The sequence below is a fragment of the Ptychodera flava genome, chromosome 21 (assembly GCF_041260155.1).
Source record: "Ptychodera flava strain L36383 chromosome 21, AS_Pfla_20210202, whole genome shotgun sequence".
NCBI lineage: Eukaryota > Metazoa > Hemichordata > Enteropneusta > Ptychoderidae > Ptychodera > Ptychodera flava.
The window spans coordinates 23,736,832-23,764,148 of record NC_091948.1 but is presented as its reverse complement, the minus strand read 5'-3'; the positions used below and the strand labels follow the sequence as shown (position 1 = coordinate 23,764,148).

Below are 27,317 nucleotides of genomic sequence, written 5' to 3'. Positions count from 1 at the left end.
TGAATTGAAACAAAACTTTAATCATTCACTTCAGTTTGCTTAAAATGATCCACATACTTTTATTTTACACATTTCAAATCTTGTCAAAGAGATTCTTTAGTTCCCATTCCTGATGAATATTTAAGACAAAAATTTCTGACAAAGACAGATATTGCTTAATCATAAATAAGCAAAAAGTAACTTTGAATCAGTGTAACATGATCAAAAGAACTTGAATTGTTAATCAGAGGCATTTTGTGCCTATTTTCGTAGGTATCTTCTCCGAGGCCAATCAAAAGATGCCAGTCAATTATTCAGCTGTTACACCCATATCATATGACAGCACAAAAATGGCACTAGTAACAAATAATAGGCCAATACTGTCAGTGTGAAATGCATATTGACATTACTTAGATAATTAGTTTGGGAAATGGTTTTTCACATATGATAAATGACTTCAATTTGTTTTAAAGTGCATTGGAACTGTTGCTCATATAAATCCAATCTTTGTGTTAAGCACCACAATTTTCTCAAATTTTCCTTAATTTAGACATACACACACAAATGCACCACATTTCATGAAAAATTAACTTACATTCCTAGGTAAGACATAGCTGACCTAATCTGAAAATCGCCACATGATTTTAATAATCCCTACTTGATCAAAAATTCTCACCAACACTGAATTAAGTTGGTTTTAGCTGCCATGTGGTGGCACAATAATTTCACCTTCAAGAGGGAACACTACCTCATGATGTTACCAGTGGAAATGACTACCACCAGAAATAGCATACATGCACTTAGAGTACACCTTTTGGTAGACAAATCGAAAGCTATAGGGTGGTACAGTAAAGTGAATGAGCTTATGCTTTGCCTTGGTAAATTGTAGCATGGTAATTATTTATTATCCAACAGTATCTTATATAAGTGACTTTGTTGAGGATGGGTGATTCCCATTTAATCAAAGTATTCTATTGGGTTAAGCAGGTGATACTGTAGTGGAGAATGAGAAGACTTTGATAAAGCCAGCAAAATAAAGAATTTGGAGGATATTGTCCTGACGTCCCTGTATCCAGGATTGACCAAACACTCGATAATAGAAGGACTTGTCTGAGGAATGATGGAAAGGAGTATATGAAGGAGTGGAGTTAACCAGCATCAAATTTTTAGATATGTTCTTGCTTGGTCTGAAATAGCCTTGCCCAGGCTTTGTAACCCTGTCACCATGGTTTGGCCCAAACCCATTGTTATCAATGGTGAGTGTGGACCTGTTTAAAAGGAATTCGGGGTGGACAGGTTTAATGTTGTGTTTCTAATCACGCATAAATATCAATTATTTCACCTATACAGTTATTGAGTTGGTTGACCTGGCTGTGGAAACACTGGTTGCTTGAAGGGGGTTGGTTGGTAGGATTTTCACTGGCAGATCCCACACCATAGTATCCACTTCAATGTTCCGCTGTCCCTGCCATGAGGAACTCTCTGATTGGTCAGCTGGAATCACATGGTCTGGCAGAGGCTGACAGGCAGTGATGAATTCAAAGTGGAGATGATACTTCAAACACACTGTGGAGGGCAAATGTAATGTTATTTGTACATATGTACATATATAGGATGTGTGGCAAATATCAAATACCTGCAAAATGATTTTTGCATCAATCTGTAAAAATGCAGTCTTTGTCCATTGCTTGGAATCAAATTTGCAGTTATGCCAGGTATCTCCTTAAAGGTCCTTAATCTGTAACTTTTGACTTAATACGTTTTCTTTCTGTACTACTTTCTTTTCCTATATCCAAAATCAAGTTTAAATACTTTGTGTTCAGGTTGTCAACACAGCCTGTATGTATTGTCCCATGTTTCTGTTGACAATTGAATTTCAGTACAGACTAGAATTCAATTGTCACTGATAGCATTGCATACTGCACATAGTGGGTGATGGTTGCAAATTATACTATATATTCTGACATACTTTTGGGAAGGAAAAAGAAAATGTCTTTTCTTCCGCGAGAAAAGTTACTCTACAAGAGATATTACAAGTTACAGCTAGTGTCTCTTGAATTATAAATGAGAGGAAAAGTGCCATCCAGCATTAAATATTGCGCTGGTAGTGGCCTGTGAGAGCAAAGCATTATAAGTAGAACTACACTCATGTTTCAAACACTGCTTTGATTTGCTGGCTTTTTGAATTGCTGCAGGACAGGAGTCGCTGTGAATATCTCTTCATAACTAAACAGTGCAAGATCATCAGCAAAGAGGGACATGTCACATTTAATGGTTAACAGGAAACTACTGTGTAGAGAGATTTTTGTAAGGAAAGAAGCATCATCTGGATTGAAAATTTTCATGTACGTGTGGGATAACTTACGTATATCTGTGATGAAGCCTGGTGTAATGTGCAATGGTATGGGTAGTTGTATGTGAGTTTTCTGGGTGTGAAGACAGAACTCCTGGTGTTTGCTGTATGTGGTAATTGCTGACGTCTGGCTTGGTTTACGTCGGCATTCTTCTGACACGTTTTCCTCACTTTGAAGAGAAACACTGAACTGTTGGAGAAATGTATGTTTTTAAAAAAAAGTCTTGTAACAGTAATAATGCTATGTACTGAGAATTGAACAAAGAAAAAAAGGCAAATATTCACATAATTTTTTTATTAATGATTTCAAAAATATGAAATAGTAATCATTTCAGGTAGAATGTGCCTCGATTCAAACTTTAAAAAAACTTTCGTTCTAGTGCTACCACATTCTTGAATGAGGGGGTTATATGGAATGAATGACCCAAGCTGAGGACAGTTGAGCAGACTTGATGGACAGGCTCCAATACTTGAAGGTGCTCACTTTGATGCTCATGAAGTAAAAAGTTTCACCAGCTTATTTTTGTGAAAATTGAATGTTCGGTTTTCCTACACGGAGCATACATAGAATTGCCCTGATTCAAGTAGCTTTACACTCTAAACAAATTTTGCCAACTTCTGAACTCTCTATAAATAAACTTGTGTACATCATAGGGTTAGATTTGTAGGGGTATAGTCACCTATTCAATAAATGGCATCAAGTAGACACTCTGAACAACATTAGATCTGCCAAGATTAATTATGTACCGAACTGTCCGTTTATTTGGTGTACAATTATAAGCAAAATTGTTACATATTAAACAGTGCTGCCAGTAATTTTTTTTTAAATTGAATATTAACCTTCTTCACATTCACTATATTTCTCCATGAATTTGTACCAATAGTTTGGTATTTATGCTTGTGTGTGCAGGCTGTCTGTACAAGCACACTGTGTTTTTGATTTTTATAAAATGTGCCATTTGTGGAAGTGGTCATCCAATATCACAACCATACCTGTAGACAAGAGACGGTAGCTTCAGAGAAATCAAAGGTGCCTATGATATCCTCACTTATCTTGTATGCTGGTTTGAAAAGACAGAATCTTCCCACTTTACCCTGTGCATTGGTGATGTTGTAGAAATCTGATAAAAGACGAGAAAAAGGATAACAAAACAAGGGAATAAATGCACTACAGGTCCTTGATATGACCTGGTTATCATATCCTGTCACACAAACCTTGTCAGAATGTTTGGTTTTCCATACCGGAGTTTATGTAAATAATTTTAGTGTTTGTGTTATTCACAATCAATTTTTGATGTGGTAAATAAAGTTGATAACGCCAAAAAAAATTCCTGGTCAAATTCCTACGGTCAACTTATCAGCCTCTCATGAAAATATAATGTAGTTCCATGATAATGTAACATTTCTGAACAGTTTTGACGAATATGGGTTTGTCCAAGCATTGATGATGTAGTGGTGAGTGCTTAAGTTATTTAAGCTGCATACTGAATTATGTTACTCTTTTGTTCTAGAAATTTACATTTACATCCCAGTGTCCACTTTGGTGTAAAAACTTTGCTGAATCTCATACAAACACACATACAACAAGTCATCGTTGATGACACAGTCCCCACTTGTTAGTGGGTGCTTTGATTACAGGTCCTCAGAGAGGATAGAGTCCTCTTCATTAGGTCTGTGATAAAAATACTTTTGAATAAATTCGCTTGATACATGTCTGAGTTGTAGTTCAGGACATGAAAAAATCGTAATAAAATGGCCACATGGTGGCCATAATGGATCGAATCACAAAACAAATCAATGTGCATATGTATGACATATGGTAGGTCAATGTCCTTGTACCAACTTTGATTAAAATTGGTTGAAATATGCCTGAGTTATGGCTTTGTACATGAAAAAATACCGTCAATGACGCTGTACCTTCTCTAATGTGTGGCCAGGTCAGGTAATTGGTTGTTGGCATGGAGTTGTTGGTAAATAGTTGATGATGTAGGGGCATGAGGTGGGATATGGACCCAAAGAACCCAAAAGATGATTAAATACATCAATCAAAAAAATTCTAAGCTACAGTATAAACTGCCTAAAGATAGTTCAAAGTGGAAAAAAAAGTTAAATAATTCAGAAATAAGAATTAACAGTCCAAAATAGTAATGACGCACTTCCCTACTGAACTGAGTGCATGTGAAATACACAACCTGGCATCTGTAAATTAAATGTATACCAAGTGATCATTTTAAGTTACTTTTAACTGTTTTTAATGGATTTTCCAAAGAGTCCTGTGGAAATGATGAAAAACACTTATCTGGTCTTGTGTTTGTAAAACCTCATGGCTGATAATTGTCATAGCATTGAAAAAAAATTGAAAGTGAAGAAATTACTGTTTTTAATAGGCATATTTTCCTTGAAATACATGACCGTGTAAAGAATATATGCTAAAAGTGTTTAAGAGTAAATTTCTTTTCAAAAAATAATTTAATCTGTGACCAAAGGATTTTTATTCTTTGAGTTTACAAATTCAAACATTGCAATTTGTTCAATCATCTTGTTCAGTGCAAAATTTATAAAATGACTGAAAAATAAAAAAATTGGCAGAATTACAGTCTTTGTGATGTAAAATTATGGGTTGACATCACGATAATTGTTAATCTGTTCAAAGTACTACTATACTATAATTTAAAAAGGAAAAGTTCATGCAGAAACGGTAACATATATTTTCCGCAATGTAGTGTTAATTTTGACTTTACATCAAAATATGCCTTTGCTGGATACCAAATATATAGGGCGAAATATTAAAATCAGCCATGTTCAGCAAAATCCACACAACAGCATTGATCCTTTTCTAATGTGATTTGCTTTGCTTTTGTTATCCTTGTATGACAGTCAGTACAATATGAAACTTGAACACAACACAGTGAATAAGTATGCTGTAAATGAAATGGTGTGGCTGCATCCACATGCAGCAATAGGAGTGCCTTTGTCTCTCACCCCTCATTTCCAACCTGTCCCATCCCTGAAAAAATAGTTTGGTCTTATATTTATAATATTAATAATTTCTGTATTTGTTAAAATGTGCGCATCTCAAAAACTTTTGATCATAAACATTTTCATTGTTTTTTATAGCTAGCCAGTCAGTTAACCTGTTTATTTTGAATATTTGTGCATTTTTCCTCAGTATTTGACATTTTCAGAATACCTTCTTATTCAATTTGTCATTTTCTAAAAGTTAAAATGCTCCTTTGTGTGGTCAAGCTTTCCACAAGCATCAAATGTGGTACTTCATATAGGAAGGTCTGCCTCTAGAGGGCGGGCATCATGAATAGTGTTTGTTAGTTATTTCCTCCACATAAACTTCTGATTGTACTGTAAACATTGAACATGGCCGAAGTCCGATTTTCCTGTCTAAAACTTTCACTCATTTTCGTTCATATGACTCTGAAACTCCAGGAAACGATTGGGAAGAAAGAGTTATCTTGAAATATTGAGGTACTCGCCGATATTTTGCAAAATTTAATGAGAAAAAATGCAAGGAAAATGCCGACAGGCTTACACAATGACCGTTTTCAGACTCAGAGGCATATGATCATCTGCAGATTATGCAACAGGCCCATATCACGTGAGGCCATGAGGGGATATCCACGCAACTCAGTACCAAACACTAGCGCACACAGAGTGAGCAAACACAAAGTGAGTACCCCTAACGTCAGCTCAGTAGTCTGTAATAGATCGTAGTCAACTAAGAACCTTGGAGAAAGGCTTACATGTAACACTGTGGCTATGCCGCTAAGTCCCTTTTGATTTTTGTCACAGCTCAAAATCTTTCTCCTGCACCTCAACCTGAACCATGAACACCCCCACCAGTTTATGATATGACCCATCACAATGGCATGACGTCAACGGATCTTGACAGACGGAAGTATTGACAGACGGAAGTAGTTGACACCAGCATACTGGTTTTTCAACTCTAATACCTTCTCTGTCTATAAATAGACACGAGAAGGTAAAAATCATAACAAAATGGCCGCACAGCAGCCATATTGGATCGTATCACAAAACAAATTTACATGCATATGTATGACATTGGTCAATCTCCTTGTACCAACGTTGAATAAATTTGCTTGATACATGTCTGAGTTATGGTTCTGGACATGAAAAAACGTAATAAAATGGCCACACGGCAGCCATATTGGACCGTATCACAAAACAAGTCAATGTGGATGTGTATGACATAGGTTGATGTCCTTGTACCAACTTTGAATAAAATTGGTTGAGATATGCCTGAGTTATGGCTCTGTACATGAAAAAATCGTAACAAAATGGCCGCACGGCAGCCATATTGGATCGTATCACAAAAAAAATTGATGTGCATAGCTATGACATTGGTCAATGTCCTTGTACCAACTTTGAATAAAATCTGTAGAAACATGCCTGAGTTATGGCTGTGTACCTGAAAAAAGCGTAATAAAATGGCTGCCTGGCGGCCATATTGGATCGTATCACAATACAAATTGATGTGCATATGTATGACATAGGTCAATGTCCTTGTACCAAGTTTGAATATAATCGGTTGAGATATGCCTGAGTTATGGCTCTGTACATGAAAAAATCGTAACAAAATGGCCGCACGGCAGCCATATTGGATCGTATCACAAAAAGAATTGACGTGCATATCTATGACATTGGTCAATGTCCTTGTACCAACTTTGAATAAAATCAGTTGAAACATGCCTGAATTATGGCTCTGGACATGAAAAAATCGTAATAAAATGGCCGCCTGGCAGCCATATTGGATCGTATCACAAAACAAATCGATGTGCATCTGTATGACATATGAAGTAATCCTTGTACCAAGTTTGAATGAAATCACTATGGGCATCTCTGAGATATCTGCGTGAACGGACGGACGCACGGACGCACGCACACACGCACGGACACGACCAAACCTATAAGTCCCCCCGGACGGTGTCCGTGGGGACTAACAAATCATAATTCCACATATACTTAAAGGTCCTTGATTTCTTACTTGGGTTTCTCCGTGAGGTTATTGTTGAAATGACTTGCATTGCCATGTCTAGGAGGGTGGTTTCTTGCTTGCGTTCAGCTAGGAATGGATTACTTGGTTTGATGTTTTCTTCATACACACTGGTGTCTCCTAAACCTGTCATGGTTTACCATATGAAAGTATGAGCTAAAGAATTAATCATGCCATTTTTGTGTACTTTTAAAAAGGCACAGTGGTAAAAATCCTAAAGCACATGTACATGTACACAAGTACACAGGCAGATCAAACTCTCAATGTTAGGTCCGTATCTAAAATCTTACAAATTGTTTTGTCACCGTCTGTGAAATGAAGAATGACTACATAAAAATGTACATCCTGGTGGGATACGTGGCGCTGACGTATATAACAGTAACATTGAATGAACTGAACTTGCACTTTATTGAATGAACTGAACTTGCACTTTTAGATGTTACTTTAGTATGTACATTTATGCCATACATGCCATGAGCATTTTGTCAATCTATGACATTTGATTGTGTTAAACTGAGAAACTTAAAAAATGTACAGAGCTTGTTAATTCCATGTGGGCACCATGTACATATGAATACAGCACACAGACTTGCTGACAAATTTAGCAAGTCATCTTTGCCGTACATCACACCCACATTTCATGATATACTGCATTTCATGAAGAATACTGAAAACAATGGGCAAATCATAAATTAATCCTTATGTAAAAAGATTTCATGATGTCTACATACCATACACCACAAGCACTCTGAATGGAACTCTCAGTAATTTTGTTGGTGAGTTCACTCGCTGTGTCCCAATGGTCACCTTGTATGAGTATTTCACTGACTGGCCTTTGTAAGATGGTGGGGCATCTCTCGGTATAACCTCTTGGTAAATGACTGAAAAAAAATGAAACAAAATTTTCAGTTTTTGTTAACATAATTGCTTTAGCAAATGATTCCCTCAAGTGACATGATCTTATAAACTAATAAATCAATGCCAGTCTTCTCCATTCCTTTCTATACGCATCAGTAAAATGGTCTATCTGTGACAAAAATCTTCATCATAATTGCCTTTTTCTATCAATCCATTATAAGTACCAATGATGAAAATGATTTAATGACCACATGAAAAATTCAAATTTAAAAAGAGGCACTGGTAATGGTTTTTTTTAAACAATATTAAAATGCTCATTATTTCCAATATAGACAGCAGTAGCTATAAGTTTGCTGTACGTTTGACTGTTCACTATAAACTGAAAGGACAGGCTTTCTGAGTAGCTCTGTGTAGTATACTGTCCATCGGCATATGTTACGTTCCATGTTGCGAAACTCCTTTATCTCAACTGCTTCCTAGCTAAACCATTTTGTGACATGGCAGACATGTTCTGCCTTGGCAATATATGTCAAATAAAAGTCATACTGACATGAAAAAAGGGTACTAATTTAAAATGCAAATGGCAGAATTCACTTGTTCAAGTGAAAAAAACATGAAAAGTCCAGAATGGCAGCATACGTGTGACCACAGTGAACACTGTAGGCAAATTGTCATGTTGAATAGATCTGAACAGTACATCAGTCATCAACATGCAATTTAATTCGCCAGAAATGTGCAACTGTCAAGCTATGTAAAATCACACATTTATCAACATTCCAAGGAATTATGACTGTTGAAACATTTCATTACAGCAATGGTTTTTACAGACCCAAAATTCCATATATCACTGAAGGACCCCCTAGCTGTACCAAGGAAGGTTTCAGAAGTTGAACAACCTGACAAAGAATACTTTTACATTCTTGGATTTACTCACATGTTCTAGATTCACCAGGTGACAACATCAAATCACAGAACAATATCTTGGGCTGAGTTGATAGGACTGTCACACCTCTCTCTCCTGAGAAGAAAAGTTGTTAACCATTTGAGAACTGTAATTTTTCCCGCCAAAATTTTTGTGAAACATTTTACCATTTTTTATGAATTTTCCTGTAATTTTTTTGATAATTTTGAACAAAATGGACATCACATTTCTTTGGCTACAGTTTTTTATAAAAAGTTTGGCAAAAATCTAAAAACATTGAATGGAGTATATTTTGTAACTGCAACATAAATTGACTTTGATGCTCAAAGGGTTAATTGAAATAAAGACGAAGTTCCCCAATATAAAAGAGCTAGCTTGCACGGGGCAGGCTATGCTGACAGAAACATTCTATGAATCTTTGGTTATGATGATAATAAGTTGATTGTAGGTTTGTAAATCCACACTCATACTGCCTTGGAGCTGCTCCTGGGATAACACCAATGTATGGGATAATGCACCTTGGTCTTTTAGGAGACAACGAAAATTAAAAACAGGAATAAAATAGAACGTTGACACTGCAATTACTTTGAAATGACTGGACTCAATGGTCTACACTTGGCAATAAGTAAAATCAGTTTATTTATTTATATTTATCTTCACAGACTATGACCACCATGTTATTAGTTAATGCTGTGTTGATTACAAAAACACCAGCTGTAACTTTTAGTAATGCTTTCAAAGTGTCTTTCAGGAAAACAAGGACATCTTCTTCTCCAAAAAGTTGTCAAAGTCAAAAAGTATCAGACTTGAAAGCACAACACACTGTGTACAATATGCAATTTGTTTTCACTTAAAAATGAATTCTCATTCACTTGTAAGAAATGATATCGCCTCATTGGGCAGTGAACACATTACAGAGTATTTGAAAAGTTGAACAACAAACATTTTTTGCATCAGGTTTTTGGGAGTAGGACAAGATACTGGACAAGAATACTGAATCAAAATTCATATGCTACACATATAATGGACCTTTACCCTTTTACGCCTTAACCCTGACATAAGGGTTATTCTGGTGAGGTTACAGAGGGTCAAGTCTGAAAGAATGCACTACCTCTGCTAACTTCTGTATTTAGAGTGGATAAATTTAATGAATAAAGAAATTAAATAATTGAAATTAACTCTACAAAGTCTTCTCTCTTCCTCTAGGTACGCTGGACTTAATTTCTTAAAACTCTTTAAAAAACAGCGTTTGTGTTTTGTTGTTTCTGCATTTTCAAACCTACCTCTACTGGGTACAAAGCTAGTGTCATTGCTAGAGTTGGACATGTCATTTGAGGGTTGTCTTGGCAATACCACTCGGCTTTCACTGATGTTACATTGACAATGTAACTGTGCACTAGCCCAGGCTAATGTTGTATTTCGTCTGTAAAAAAGAAGGATATTTTGTACTCTTTAGTATTTGTTTGTTATGACCTAACTGCAGCCCCTTGATGTTTCTCATATCTCAATCTTATTAGGCTAACTGTATGCAATAATTACTTTGAAATGACTGGATGTGTAATAGAGGTTTTATGTATGTAAATATTTAAGGATGATTAACAAATCAAGCTCAGGGACACTTCAGCTGCAGTTACATTGCTGAGGATTCAGAAACAGAATCTTATCATGAGTGGGACCAAACGAGTTGTCTTTTGTATGGCTTCTTTGCCACTCCTCCAGTCAATTGCTATGGTGCATGCAGAAGTTGCAAACTTTGTACCCAAAGGCTGCTGACTTGAGCATTTTCTAGGAATTGAGATCTTCCTGTGTAGTTGAAAAGAAGTAGCTGCTATCATGTGACCAGCGGCTCCTCTTCATGCATTTTTGTAGAGAAAGCCATCAATCATGGAAGGTTTAGGGATATATCATTGGTGACATTGTAGCTTGACAATAATGGGCAAGTGGCTGTAACTTTTGATTTATTGAACTATTTTTGTTTGTATGTCAACATCAAGTTCTTGTTCTACTCTTAAAAGCATGTTGAAACACCAAATATTCAGCTTTTCAACAGTGTGTACACATGTAAACTTCACTGTTATTGTTGACATTTTGATTATAGTCTGGACTAGAAATCACTTGTCAACAATGACAATGCCATCTATACAAGTACAGGCTGAGTTGACAAGCTGAATAATGTGTATCTCAATATGCTTTAGAGATAGAACAAGAAAGTGAAGTTGACATAGAAAACAAAAAGTTGTGATAAAGCCATCACAGGTTACAGCTGGTCAACTGATCAGTGCTGGCCCTTTAAGGTAAAGGGCGACGAATTCGGACGCGCACACGCTTTAGAACGTTTCTGCGCAGATTTAACTCCAGCCTGTCGCAAATGAGTTTCTTTGTAGCATGTATTTAACATCACCTGTCATTGTTGAAATTGCGCTTTTACCCAATTTTTTGACCCAGTCTCTTAGAAATACATGTGACCTATAACCTTGTCATATTTTGACCCCCTAGGAAGCTGGTTTTTATTCAACATGAGCGAAAAATTCACATTTCTCTCCCATTAACATGGCGCATATTACCCATTCACCTGGAGATATTGTAAAAAGTAGCGTGGTGACACCCTTTTATTAAAAGTGTAAACTAAATGGTATTATGTCAGGATTTTATTCGCCAAGTTTGGTCAAAATGACACCATTCAAAGCGACAGGAAGAAAGTTCGAAAATTATGTAGTGATATAATTTCGATATCGTCATTTTGTAATCGATACTTATGTAAAAATTTCTTTACAAACATCATGAAAACTATACATTCGATAGATATGGATCTTAAGTCTTGGTATTTATTAAAATTAACTCATTTGCTAACCTTTTTATAATTGCTTTCTTTAGTTTCAATGAATTATATCATTTTTATTTATTTCTAACGACGCCATTTTAACGTCCGTTTCCATGGAAACGAGCGTGGTGACCCCCATTTTTTATTTTATTTTTGCACTTGCACAACTTCCAAGAATATTTGTGCAAAGTTTCAAGAAAATGACACCACAACTTAATTTTGACGTAATTCGTAGTACTTCACCTTAATTAAATAATGGCTTTCATATTGGGTTTAAGATCTATTGACAACCGACCACATTGTACTGTTACATTTCCATGCGATCCCGTTACAGAAAAGAGCATAAGTGTATTTAGTGCATTAAAAATTCATTATAGAATTTAACCGATTTTGTCACATGAAACCGTGTAACATAAACACACGCTCCTGTCTTAGTGGCTATGGTTTCGGTAATGTAGACCTACCCTGCGACTGTGCTGTTCCACGTTGGGTTGCTGAATGTGATTCTGCATTCTAAAGTTTCTCCGGCGAGATACACCGAACCCCTCGTAATGTTCGCAGTGACTTCGACCATCTTGTAGTTGTCACTCCAATCGCATTTATGCTGAGTGTAGGTGGTGAATTCAGCTAAATATTTTCATGGTAGTGACTTCCGGTATACCAGTTTTCAGAAATCCATGTTTGTCCCAGGCAGTTTCCGCAAAAATGTCGCCGATTTGGGGTGTTAGTGCAAGTTTCTGGGAGTATGAGCGTTCCCAGTGATATTATAAAGGTGCAAGGAGAAGCAGATTATTTCTTCTGGAACAGAACACCGCTTGAAGTAGGCTTTTAAACCAGAGCAACTCACAACTCAGTTCGTCTTTTTGTAGGAGGTTGACCAGACACATACACAGTCAATCAGCTGTGCCAACGTCACACAAACGCAAAGACTGATGACGTAATACGCACGCAAAACAGTTGTGTACAAACATACGATGGCAGCCGACAGGCCAGTGGTAAATCTTGAATTTCCTGACGGCGCGTACCGGAGTTTGGATGGAGAGTTAGACTTGATCACGAGTTTGAAGAAAAGAGGAAGCCACTAAGAATTATCAAGCCTCATCAAATTCCGGATTTAATCCCGCTTTTCTTCAGGTAATGGGTTTAGGTTGGGATTGTCATATGCATTATGTCACTCATCGCATAGTGAACGCCAACACTGCACCGTTAAGTTTGGTTTCCTACCTCCTATGGTTTCCCAGTATATCTTGATCAGTTGATTTGATGCTGCACAGCAAGCGCATATGCACAACTCGTGTGTTTTTTAATGATTTGTCTCAGACATATTATACACCATACTCACTCCGTACCTTGCGTCAGGGCTCTTGCCCGGGGCTCTTGCGTACGGTTTCACTCCCTACACTACAACAGCCTGACGTTTGGAAGCGAGCGTGCAGCGCAAAAGTGCTCGGCGTGCCTCGCTGAGCGGATGCATACTGCCCGCTCACCTTCCCGTTCGGTACGGGAGAACCAGTTACAGTGAATTTATTCGTCGTCAACACCAAGTGTGTGAATCGGGGCTGCGATGGGAACAGCGATTTTTGTGTTTAAGAAGATTTTGCACGCAAAACAATTAAGGAACCAACAAAGAAAATACTTAGCCTAGAGGTCTAGGGAGGGGGGGGGGGGTGTCCAACAAAAAAAATATTTAGAGGTGGGGTGGAGATGGAACACAGTGACTGGAGTTGGTGGTCAGGTAGCAATGCCATTCACTTTAAAACACGACTAAGGAAATACCGGTGTTCTATTCCAGCTTCTTTGCCAAACTGTAGCATTTGCAAAAACCAAATTAAATTAAAACAAAACAAATAAAGCCAAGCCCCCAGCACATTGAAAACTCATTCTCAAGGAAAATAGTATAATTTTAAAGAAAAGTGAATATTACCAAACATTTACATAGAAACATGAAATTCAAATGTTTTATACAAATGTGTTCTGCATTAAAATTATATGAACTTGTGCAACTGAGGACCAGAAATCATTTGTGTGGTTGTTTTGTAGTTTATAAGGATCAGATTATAGACTGTTTGGATTATTTTAGTGGACAAAACCCAAGCACATTGCCTTCTGATTTTAACTGACAAAAGAACAGGGATTTGGCCCAGCACTCCTCTTTTCCTTGATCTGAACAATCATGATTGGTGTAGCAGATGTGAATGTTGTTGAAATCAGCTGCTGTAGGAATTTACACTTTACAGGGTTGGCATTCACATTCATACATCGTCATGCTTTTAAATAATATATGAAGGTTAATCATACAATATCTACCCAATGAATAGATAGACTTAATTGGCACCCCATGCTGCTGTTCAGAAACACAAACAAAAGGGGAATCTAACTGAAACTGAAGTGCATATGGTCTATAGTAACATTGACAAAGTGGCTGTAGGACATTCAGCGTTACATGTAATGTGTGACTCTTATTTACCCTAGTTTGTTCTGGTGTCTATAGCTTTGATAAGTGTAAGGAAAGTGATCATGTTTTGCTCAGTGGTGTTACACCAATTTCTGCTGAGATTTGTTTTTGGCATGTTTTTTATGTCATGATTGATTTGGTTCTTGTAGAACACTGGCTGTTGTCGGCAAGCAGTGTCTGACAACAGTTTGAGGATATTTGCCAATAACACCATGCCAAGTAACTGCATTCACATATTAATGTATCAAGTAGAACCTATTAACTAAGTTGGATAAATTGAAATAAGCAGCTCGGCTTAGGTTGTGCAAATCATATTTGTGGATGCCTGTGCAGTTATAACTTATTCTCATAGTCTCTCACCAGATTGTCTCGGGTAAATTCCTTCATATGTTCTAGGATGACTCTGATGAATAATAAGGATCTCTGTGATACATATTTTATACTGTGATGCATTATTTGGACCACTTAGTGACTATGATGTGTTGTTTGGACCACTATGTGATGCATAATTTGGACCACTACGATGAATAATTTGGACCTCTGTGATGCATAATTATGAATAATGTGGACCTCTGTGAGGCATAATTATGAATAATGTGGACCTCTGTGAGGCATAATTTGGACCACTATGATGCATAATGTCAACCACTGTGATGCATATATTTCAATCACCATGATGCATAATGTTGGATCAAATATGATATACATTATCATGGCATAACAGATCTGCATGATTTATGAAATAATTCAAAATGTTAGTCTAGACTATTGTTATCAGCCTTAATATCTGCATTCCATCTTGATCTAATTACTAAAGTAACACAACATTATGTAGAAAATTACTATTATGCCAACAGCAACAAGAAGTCACTTTAATCATGTTGCCATTCATAATAGCAATATAGTTAAATTTAGTCCAAAGATAACCCTGAAAAATAGAAATGCCATATTTAGAAAAAGGAGAAGTTATGATAATAATGGTTGCTCAGTGCTGCTGGATGTAACTGAGTTAATTTTTACTCAGGGATATGTTAGAGATTAGAGATGATGAGTGCATTTTGGGTGCTATATTGAGATACAGTCTGTGCCATGTTATTTGCTTTGCTGTAATATGAATATTCATATAGTCAGTAACTGCAGTGCAGACTTTTTATCACAACTGGAAGTTGTGATATAGAGGTGGTTTCAACCGGTGTTTGATGTCGTCCATTTCCGCAAAGACAAAAAGTCAAAAACTGCTGAACAGACTGCGTTGATATTTGATACCGATACATAGACTGGTTCCAAGGTTCCAATTCGGAAAAATGGAGCCAAACAGAGCGGCGGTTAGATAGTTTTGGGAAATTTCTAACCCCCTTTTTATCTAATTGATTTTAGGGGTCTTTCATATATGTAGTTTTGGAATGTACACCAATCCTGCATTGTGGACTGTTTTATGAGTTGTGGAACAGAAATGAGGTTTTGATGAATGTGAGAAATATGCAGGATGACTGATTCGAAGTATAAGAGATTTCTATGCTCTTTTGGGCATCAAAAGCATTAAAAGAAACATATTTCATAGTTTAGATTCTCACTTTTGAGATGACCCTAGGCATTTGTTAAGTAAACATCCTTGAGTCAATATACAGACTTTGACATTCCAGAGATTAAGTATCCACAACCTCACATGTTACAGTCTTTCACTACAATGGTATGGCCCAAACCCATCATTATCAATGGAGAGTGTGGACCTGTCTACAGGAAATTGGGGTGAACAGGTTAGACAATGACGTTACAAGTTGTAGGTTAGTTATCAAGGTAGCACCAGCATAGAGTCCTGAGCATCTGTCCATGTGTTCTCACAGCAAATTACAGGGAAAAAAATTATTTGAGAAGTTTCTCTCCTTTAAATAGAAGTATATTACAATTTAAACGTGTCATGGATGGATTGCTCTCAAATGATCTGAAACACAGTTATTGCCCATTAGCAAAAAATCTACAGCAAGATTTATGTAAAGTTCATGAACTTACACAAGGTATTAGACAAAAGATGACCATGACTTTGCTACTTTTCAACATTTATTTCAATCAGATTTCCCCAGCTTAGTGTATAATTTTGTAATCTTAATTACTGTCAACTTAGCTTTACTAACTTATTCTAACCTCATTATTCTTACACTAGTGTTATACCTTATAACCACAAAATTTCAAGAGATGCATATATGATTGGCACTTAACAAACAATTTACAAATATGTCTTCTGCTTTTTCTCCATATACATATACATGTCTCTTTTCTCATAAAAATGACCTTAAAATCGCAATGTGAAAAATAGTCTTTCAGCTATATGTTGGTCATTGACTTCGTGGTCTGTCTAATTCACAGTGAGTGTGGTTGTTGATAAATGCCGATAATACTAGGCAGTCATTATGTCCAAGCGCAATTGGCAGTACTTTTTAACATAATGACCATAGGTCATTATCACATCTGGAAGTTGTGATATAGGGTTAGCTTCAACCGGTGTCGGACAGTGTCCATTTTCCGTAAATGACAAAAAGTCAAAAACCGCTGAACAGACTGCATTGATATTTGATACAGATATTCAGACTGGTTCCAAGGTTCCGATTCCGAAAAATGGAGCCAAACGGAGCAGCGGTTAGATAGTTTTGGGAAATTTCTAACCCCCCTTTAACTAATTGATTTTAGGGGTCTTTCATATATGTAGTTTTGGAATGTACACCAATCCTGCATTGTGGACTGTTTTATGAGTTGTGGAACAGAAATGAGGTTTTGATGAATGTTAGAAATATGCAGGATGGCTGATTCAAAGTATCAGAGATTTCATGCGCTTTTGGTAATAAAATTGATAAAAAACAACATATTTAATGTTTTAGATTTCTCACATTTGGCGCATTGATTTAAAGACAAAGATCGTTTTATTTTGTGATAAGGACGTGTGATTTCGTAAAACATAGTCTATTAGCCTGGAAATGTGATTTTTGCAAATATTGTTTACCCCACTGACAAACAGTGCGGTTTGAAAATGGCTGGAATTCGCTACTTCGGGACTTTGTTTTGTGTGTGCATTTACTGACAAACTCCAAACCCGCAGCACCTACCCATTCAGTATTTCATGTACAGGTTTACCCAGAGATAGAGTAGTTTCACAATGTGCCAGTTGTGATCAAGTGCCATTGGCGCTATTTTTTAAATACACTGTGATGTTAATCCCTGATTCAAAGGCAAAAGATATAGAGAGAAATGACATTATTGCTTATTGACTTTGTCAATGATTCATTCAGTTGATACTTTGCAAAATCACATCATTTGCGATCTGTCTAAGGTACCAGCATCCAATCATTTCAAAGTCAATGTAAAACTGACACAAAAATTTTGCTTTTAAATAAATTGGGCAAAAATTGAGTGCGACAAAACAATCTCGTCATCTCTGTAGTTTTGGAAACCACCCACTTTTCTATCATTGCCTGATGCCTAATAACCAGCTTGATACCAAGAACAAGGTTGTAAAGACCAGCAGATGTACAGATTTGCAACTTGATGCAGGTTAAAAATAGCTTTTGCGTGATTTTGTCTCCTCAAACTGCAGGTACCTCTGGTTCTACTATAACATCAGAAGGAAAGGTCGGCGACCATATATTGATCAGTTTAATCCCCTGGAATGTAGGCAAATATATGGTAAGTGTATCACACAGGCTATGGAGGAACTGTGTGTAGCTTCTGTCCTTACGCCATGATATATACAAATAATTCTCTCCTTGAAGGAGTGTAATATACAACTTGGTAAATGGTTACATCATGGTACTGCTTTTATGTTCTCATTATATTTTGAATATTTATCAGCATTAATTACTAATTCAAGCCTTCCTCCTCTATGATAATATTTGCAGAGATTTTTTAATGGCATGATAATTTAATGTCAATATATGATGTCATAGATTTTGACCAAAATTAGCATATCAGCACATGTCAGTGTTGAGGTGGCATTGGCAAAATTTTGCAATGTATTCACATACCCAAATGGGGAGACTATGAACAGTGATTGTAATATCTTTACGGGAAAAATGTTTAACATGTGTTTATCAGTAAAAACGAAGAAGTGTGGAATTGAAAGTAAAAGTGCAGATCCCACGTTTATATTTGTTTAATTTAAGTACGTCACAATCAGATCGTTATCATGTAGGCTATTTCAGTATGAATCAGAGAGATTATAAATATGCCAGAATTTATATCTGAAGATGATAGGTCATCTTGATATAATTGAATTTTCCAGGTGTTCCAGTTGGAGGGATTGGATGTGGTTGTATCAACCGAGGATGGAAGGGGGATTTCTGTAGGTGGTCCTTGACACCTGGAATATACACATATGATATTGTGCAAGCCAATCAGGTAAGACTTGTGAATTGTGATAAAACAATTGATACATGAAAGTTTTTGTTTGATGATAAGGCAAAGTCAGTAATTGTTTCAACTGCTCAGTGACAAGTAACTTTAAAATAAGTTCGTCAATACTTGAGGTGGAAACTACAACTGCAGCTTCAACCAGGAGGCCATAAATAAATTATGTTTTGTAGACATTTGGTTAAAACAGTGGAAGTATATCCTGCTTTTTTAACCAGTGCTTTTATGAACTTAATCTGCTTATACTGTAGCTCAGAGCAAATGAAGTGATCAGACGTCAGAAGTGAACCCTCACAATGAACCCTCACATCTTACAATGAATCAGTCTTGAGTGAAATTGAATGACATCATCAATTAACAGATAATTTACTTTGGAAATCAGCTTTATTATCAGTCTGTATATGACTGATAATTACTTCAATCAGTTTATTATCTGACTTCAGCATCAAAGTGAATTATATTAAATATAACATCTGACAGTCTCATCAGTGAATATTGTCAGTGTGAAAGCTAATGAACCATCATTGGCAGACATTCTCATCAGTGTTGTAATTTCTAAGGATGTCTTTGGGGATCAAAGATGGCAAAATATAATGGAAACTGGTATTGGTGGGGATATGCAATTTTAAACAGTACTTTCAAAGAAATTGATATCCTTGACAGATAGGTTGCCTTTGAGAGAACACAATTTTTCATACGTAGATCAAAGGTCACAAACTGTACAAATTTGCAGAAAAACACTGCCTTGCTCAATAGTTTGCACAGAATGCTTAAATATAATCTAAAGATGTCTTTACTGCCCCCATAACATTCCTGTGAAAGGCACACCTTAACAGTATATTGGTAAACTCTTTTTAGTCACTCCTTTGTTGATTCCCAATAAGGTGTGTAGAGTTGGCATATGTAATACATACAACAGAATTGTGTAGGAGTTCCAAAGTTGCTTTGATGAAAGGTTTCATGGTGAATTTGCGGCTAGTGTATATTCCATCTGAAATTCTATAGTACTTTCTAGCTTTGGTAGTGCACTCGTAAATGTTTATAGATATGCATGAAGTTTTAAGTACATTTCTCAAAGAATATGAAATTGTTAAGCCGTCATGAAGATGTACCTTAATTTAGTTATTAAAACTGTTGTTACATTGTACATTTTTTAGAAGTATACCTTGTGTTTTTTCAGTTCACAGTGTTTTTTAGAAGTATACCTTGTGTTTTTTCAGTTCACAGTGTGTATACAGAAAGGTGGAAGGACGGTTTATCAACAAGTATTATCACCATCAAGACCAAGAGATAGCAGTCTTTGTACATGGAACTGGGGTTACCATGGCGAATATGCAAAATACCATGCTCTGTACCCTAGAGCATGGACAGTGTATGAGCTTCCAGGTCAAAATGTCACACTGGTGTGCAGACAGATTTCACCAATCATTCCCCATGATTACAAAGTAAGCATTGATGTTGCAGTAGTTCTAGTCTTTGATTGACTATTTTTCAGTACTCTTCTGTGAACTGGTTCTTTTCTTATTCGAATGCAGACAAGGTTTTTTGAAAAATTCCCAGTGAATTTTAATATAGAGCTCATGAAGTTGAATTAATTTTCAAAAACTACCAGTAGATTGCTATATACTCTCAGAAATATCATGATATTGTGCAGAAAATGAATGACAGTTACATTCCGATTTCCGTAAGGTTCTGGACAGATCTATGTCATCTTTGCTTACCAATGCATTGAAGACAAATAGATTATCCATACACTGGATTTTTAAATTTTAAATTTTTAATTCCAAACATATTAAAAATTACATGGTGTTTATCATAGAATTGAATGAAAACAGCACATGTCCAAAAATTCTTGATAAATTAAAGTCAATCTCAAGTACACATGCTCTGTACATCTTCAAAAGTCATCTCATATGCTTCTGTCTATCACAGGATACTAGTCTTCCAGTTGGTGTGTTTGTCTGGGAAATCCAGAACAACAATGATGAATCTGTCAACGTCAGTATTATGATGACATGGCAGAATGGTACCGGAGAACCCACGGATAAATCCGGCGGTAGATGGAATCAACCCTTCACATTTGAAGGTAATGGCCAGACAGAAGGTCAAGTTCAAGGTCTCTTACTGCACAATGCTCACCCCAAAATGAAATGCACCATGGCCATATCCGCTGCTTGCAAGGTGAGTGGATGGTCTTGGTAAGCTTATAAAGTTGTGTGTATTAACTGGGTTGCTATTTGACCAGAAGTTAAGTCAAAACACCTATAGATAATAATTCTTTGATAATATAAGTCCCTATAATACTAGTATTTTTGTAGATTTTTCTGTTTGTAATTGGAATATGTTGTGGCGGACATGAGTCTTTCTATGCATTGCTATTGAACAGGTTGAACTCTGAATTGAAAGGTGGGGGGGGGGGGGGGGGGTGATCCCTGGCAAAATGACAGATTTTCAAGAATTTGTTGTGTAAGAAATGATTCAAAACTTGACATATTGTTATTTTAGTCCTATCAATTCATCTTCATACCAGCCTGATCACATTACAGTTAAATGCATGGGTTATTTTAATGCTGATGAGGTTCAATATGGTACAGCCTAGTATTCTCTTAAATAGAAAATGGATTTAATGCAAGCACAGAATTTAACACACCTAGTCTGTCAATATTTATAGTTTTTCTGCTTATATGTGATATATTGTGTTGATGTAATATCTCCTTTGATGACAAGTTTCTGAAATAAGCCTTTACAAATATAGACACAGAGGAATTTAGCTTATTTTCAACTTTTATATTCTTGAAAACAATTGTAGATGGTGTTATTTTGTTGATCTGTCATTAGTAATTATACAATATTTACAATACAAGTGGATACAGAGAAAAGTCGAATGCCTTTTGATTGGATTGTTCTAGCCTATTAGCCATTGCAAATTGAAAGTTGATAGAAAATTTCAAGTAGGTAAGAAATGGAATGATAAAAACAACAATCAAAATCATTTTTTGAAGTCCTTGGTATATTTTTATTTTTCAGGAAAACGTTAAAATCAGTCACAAGACGGCTTTCAACCCGTATGGAGATGGCAAGGAATTATGGGATGATCTTATCTTTGATGGTGAACTTACATCCAGATCAGGTACAAACCAAGTTTAAATGCCTAGAAACAGCTGTTATACAGTGGCATACTTCATGTAGGAGTCTATCATGATGCATCTACACTGTAACTCAGTGTTTCATCTTGGTCAATGTGATTTGCTGCTTTTACATGTTACTTATCTTTGGTGTGAGAATTTTGTTTCATGTAAATTGATAAAAGAGCAAAAGAAATTGCTAGAAATCACTGAATTGATTCATAGAGCTTAGAGCTTAGAAATTCTGTATGATGGGGGATGCACAGCTGTCAATGCTAAAAATAATCACAGAAAGCACATAACCAATATAGAATTAAAATCTTTTCAGTTTTCCAGACAACATTGTTCTTTTCATAGTCTTTCACTTCTATTTATTGCTAAATTTGCAGCCAAAGTTTGTTAGCCATATTGTTGTCTATGGAATAGTTGTACCTAACAATATAATAAAAAGAGAATTAGGGCTGAAAAGTTGGTAGTTGAAAGTACTCTGTCATACCCATGGTAATCACATTTCACTTAGTAATAGATAGATAAAAAATACAACCACAAGCTTTTCTGATAATGATTTGTCGCACCAGTATGTGTAATTTCTCTGGTTGATCTCAGTCTGAATGTAACAGTATCGACCTGATGCCAGTGTGTACATTTTTAGCTGGACAGTTGACAGAGTTACCAGCCATTCACTACTTTTGGCCAGCTTTTCTCATCCATAAAGTGGGATGAGCTGTTCCCTGACCATCTATCAAGGCCAACTTTTCTATCTATTTGAGGAAATAGTGAACATTATCTGTCCAATAGAGCTCTATCAGTGTAAACTGTTTTGACCAGTATTTGTTGATAAAAATTAAAAGGAGATGTTTAGGTTTCAATACATGCATAATTTTCATTTAAGCCATAATTTGTCATAAACAAACGCTTATTAAATGTAGTTTCTATCCAGCAATCATGATTTCCAAATGTTCATTATTCAGGTTCCAGCTTCCAGACCAAAGAAGGAGAAGCAACAGCTGCAGCAGTGGCTGCTAAATCTCAGGTAGAAGCTAATTCAAGCAGTGCAATAGAGTTCTGTGTTGCTTGGGACATGCCAAGGATACACTTCAGGGCAAAGGAGAAAAGCTACTGCAGGTGATAAAGCTTAGCCCTCAACCTTGCCAAATATCATGAAAACATAATCATCTATTGCTTTCTTTAGAGATATTGATATGCATTAGGATTTAGATTCTACCCAGGTATCATCGGAAAAAAAGAAATCTTTTTGTGGTTATGATGCTATATAGATTAAAAGTAAAAAGTTCTCCAGTGTTTGTACAGTATCTAATGACACTTTCTCCAATTAAAGAACAAATTATGACTATTGAACTATTTGAACTCTGTATTTTTTTCAAGGAGGTACACACGGTGGTTTGGGAGTGATGGCAAAGCAGCGCCCTCACTGTCCAGTTATGCTCTAAATCACTATCAAGAATGGGAAAGGAAGATAGAGGAATGGCAAAGTCCAATTTTACAATGCAAGTGAGTGAAATACTGTGTAACCATTTGAATTGAAACATTGCTGTATAGATGAATGAAATAATGTGATGAAAAGTGAACTTGAGGGAAAAAGTAGTGCTGTGTTAAGAGGTAAAATAATACCACAAGACGATATACTGTAAGTTACTTTAACACTGAAAAGTAGATGATACTTCTTCATGTACAGCTTTCAAATACTGATATATGAGTTTTTTCTAGAATGCCATTTTGCTCATATTCAATTAACAACGCTTGCTTCCACTTATTATAAGAAATCACTGAAGTATTTGAAAAATTATAATCCATAAATTATGTCAAACCTAGTCACACATTAAACTTTTGTCATTTTACTGGTAAACTTTGTGCTAACATCAGATTGAAGCAGCAGTTACCCTAGTAGTTTACCTATACATCCATTTTAATCTTCATACGTACAGATCACTGCCAAGTTGGTACAAGTCAGCTTTGTTCAATGAATTGTACTACATTTCTGATGGGGGCTCAGTCTGGGTTGAATGTAATGAACAAAGCAATGGTGTTATGAACTCCAAAGATGTTACTTCCAAACTTGTCAAACAGTATGGAAAATTTGCATACTTAGAAGGTAAGCTTTGCTGTTTGTCTTTCTTTGAAAGCACTTTAGCTCTTTGAATTCCCCTCATATGATATTTTGTCTCAAAGTAACCTGCACTTTTTCAGTCTGATTACAATCAGGTGTAGGGAGAATGGGTAACAATAATGGTTGCCTTGATAGTTCTCATTGCTACATTATGTGACTAAGAATCTTGTTTTACTCCACAGGTCACGAATATCGGATGTACAACACATATGATGTCCACTTCTATGCATCGTTTGCCCTCATCATGTTATGGCCACAGCTGCAAATCAGTTTACAGTATGATATGGGTGAGTTTTATACTGGAATCTATCTATCTATCTATCTATCTATCAATCTATCTATCTATCTATCTATCTATCTATCTATCTGTCTATCTATCTATCTATCTATCTATCTATCTATCTATCTAGAGAGAGAGAGAGAGAATCGAGAGAGAGAGAGAGAGAGAGAGAGAGAGAGAGAGAGGACAGAGAGAGAGGATGTAGGGAGGGAGGGAGGGGGAGAGAGGGAGGGAAGTGCTTTAGAAGGGGTCTGCACATCTTTGGTAAAACCGAAAATGTATGAGCTTGTTAGTTAGTATTTTCTCCTTGGAACAGTTCATTCAACTTGATCTTTTGTCTAACTCTGCATACATATATGTCATATGTTACATAGCTTCCACTATTCCATTAGAAGATTCTGAAATGTTACAAGAATCCTACGGAGGTAAGCAAATGAAGAGGAAAGTGGCCAATGTCGTACCTCATGATATTGGTGATCCAGGTGAGACTCATTTACATCAATTTTGTACACCCAAATTTCAGTGCCTGTGAATTTTTGTTTGTTATTGTGTTTCAGTTGAAGGGAAGTCTCTCCATAGGAGTTAAATACTAAATAAGTAATTATATCCAGCCAATTGTAAACACATGGTTATAACTGTATGATTACATTAAATCTTCAAACATTATATACATGTATGTAATAGACAGTTGGCGAACAAAGCACAGATACAGCATCATACTAGTATTGCACAATCAAAGACAGATGTGTAGTCATATAAATTTAACCTATGTTCACCCCCAGTTCCCTGCAAAGAAATCCACAATCACCATTGATAACAATGGGCTTGGGCTGTATCAGTGTGATGAAAGGGCTAAAGCAAAAGATAATATCAAGTATTTTGAAAGGAGTGAAATATTTTATATTTTTTATTCCAATGAATGGTATTTATTCTTTCAGAGGATGAACCCTGGGTCCGTGTCAATGGTTATTTACTTCATGATACTTCAGACTGGAAGGACCTCAATCTAAAATTTGTACTTCAGGTTTACAGAGATTATCATGTGACCAAAGATTTCAACTACCTCAAACAGATGTGGCCCAAGGTTCAAGTGAGTATATATGCTGTATTGATAAATGTTATGATAATCACGTGATAGAGAAAATCTTTTGAAGAATAATAAGTTTCAGGACTTTGAAATTTAGCTTGAAATTAGAGTTAGTGATAGTAATTTTATTGCCTCTCAACCTTTATAGAATGCACAAATTGTAATATTTAAGTTTAGAAATAAAGATAATATATACTTTGTAGTCATGGATGAGGAATGGATTTTATGGTCATAGGTTGTTTTAGGCTGTGCAGTTTATTCTGGATGGCATGTGACAATGTTTGCTTGAACCACACTGGATCATGTGATACAACAATTTTGCAACAGATTGTGTAAACACAGTCTATCAAATTGTCAGCGACAAGAATGAGTAATTGCAGTGAATTCATTTTATGAATAGCTCACAAATGACAACTGTATATTCAAGCAAGGCAAGTTGAAATCTCTTGCCTTGAATAATTCTGTTCCAAATTACAGTTTGTTCGTCATGAAAACTTAATCACTATGAAGATCAATTACCAAAAACATGGATGACATCAAGATTCCGTGGTCAGTTATTATTGTAACAACAGAAATGGGAGTTATAATCCATCAATCATTTCTGTAATGAGTACACCCTTGTAGGATAATTTAGCCCATATTTGTACACAATAGAGCGAAACCCTCATATTTATGGATGAATCTTATTGAAATTATAATTGCATTTTGTTTCTGTTACAAACCTGAATTTTGTCTGTTTTCCCAACAGACTGTGATGCGTGTCTCGTTGTCATGGGATACAGATGGAGACGGTATCATTGACAACTCAGGTTACGCTGATCAGACGTATGACATATGGACAGTCACTGGAGCCAGGTAGTGTCTCCTTCAATGTACATATGCCAAATTTCAGTGCTCTGACAAAATGAAACAAAAAGCAACTGTTCTTGCCAGGCAGATTATCAGTGTTAGTGACTATTTATCTGCATCCTAGATAATAATCATGTAAAACAAATTTTGAATTTTCAGGAATAGCTATGACTTCACTCAGAAATACTTCGCCTTCTTTCACTGTTGTTCATGTAATATTGCAAACGGAAGTTTTTAAAATGTTCATTACCTGAACACATCCAGGCTAGTTGTACAAACATTTATGATGAAAAAGATGGATATGCATGTAGTGTGGTGTAGCATGTTCAACGTGTCATTACTAATTCAGCACATGAGCACGTATAATTACCACACAAGTTAGACTTGAAATCTTTGAAACTAAATCACTGTCCTGTTTATGTCCACCCAGTGCTTACAGCGGTGGTCTGTGGCTTGCCGCAGTCAAGATGGCCATGGAAATGGCAAAAATACTTAATGAGGAAGATGATTACATCAACTTCTTCGTTATCTTGGCGAAAGGAAAGGAGTCGTATGAGAATAAGTTGTGGAATGGTAAGATGGCATTATTATTATATATAATATTTTCATTACATGTACAAGAAGTCTTTTTCATGTCAGAAAGAGCCATATCATCAAACTGTCAGATGTGATTACATGTAAGACCAGATATTGAGACATATATTGTTAATTTTCCATAGGTAAGTACTATAATTACGACAGCAGTAGTTCACGTCAGAGCAACAGTATCATGTCTGACCAGACAGCTGGGCACTGGTACCTGAAAGCGTGCGATTTAGTCCATGAAAATGACGAAGTCTTCCCGACCAATCACGTACGGAGTGCTCTTCGCACCGTCTACGACGTCAATGTTATGAGTTTCCAGCAAGGCACCATGGGAGCTGTCAACGGAATGAGGCCTGATGGGAAGGTTGACACCACCAGTCTGCAAAGTGAGGAGGTGTGGACTGGGGTAACCTACGCATTAGCCGCAAATATGATTCAAGAGGTACTGTAG

At 36.2% G+C, this 27,317-nt stretch overlaps 2 protein-coding genes across 2 annotated transcripts; one reads left to right on the top strand and one right to left on the bottom strand.

The window, feature by feature from the left end:
• LOC139121783 (RAB6A-GEF complex partner protein 2-like) lies at positions 1 to 12,985 on the bottom strand. The gene is made up of 8 exons (XM_070686933.1): positions 12,424 to 12,985; positions 10,422 to 10,561; positions 9,151 to 9,234; positions 8,090 to 8,239; positions 7,350 to 7,484; positions 3,326 to 3,453; positions 2,345 to 2,522; positions 1 to 1,545 (listed from the first exon to the last, which is right to left on the bottom strand). Exons 1-8 carry the CDS (start codon positions 12,531 to 12,533, stop codon positions 1,322 to 1,324), a joined length of 1,149 nt encoding a protein of 382 aa, XP_070543034.1. The 5' UTR covers positions 12,534 to 12,985; the 3' UTR covers positions 1 to 1,321.
• Positions 12,981 to 27,317, top strand: LOC139120935 (non-lysosomal glucosylceramidase-like; the record flags this gene model as incomplete). The annotated part of the gene is made up of 15 exons (XM_070685525.1): positions 12,981 to 13,093; positions 18,001 to 18,089; positions 18,685 to 18,800; positions 20,033 to 20,257; positions 20,745 to 20,993; positions 21,840 to 21,942; positions 22,909 to 23,062; positions 23,324 to 23,449; positions 23,884 to 24,050; positions 24,248 to 24,352; positions 24,720 to 24,827; positions 25,284 to 25,435; positions 26,181 to 26,287; positions 26,712 to 26,854; positions 27,001 to 27,317. Coding segments are annotated over 15 exons (2,274 nt in total), but the record flags the coding sequence as incomplete, so codon positions are not given.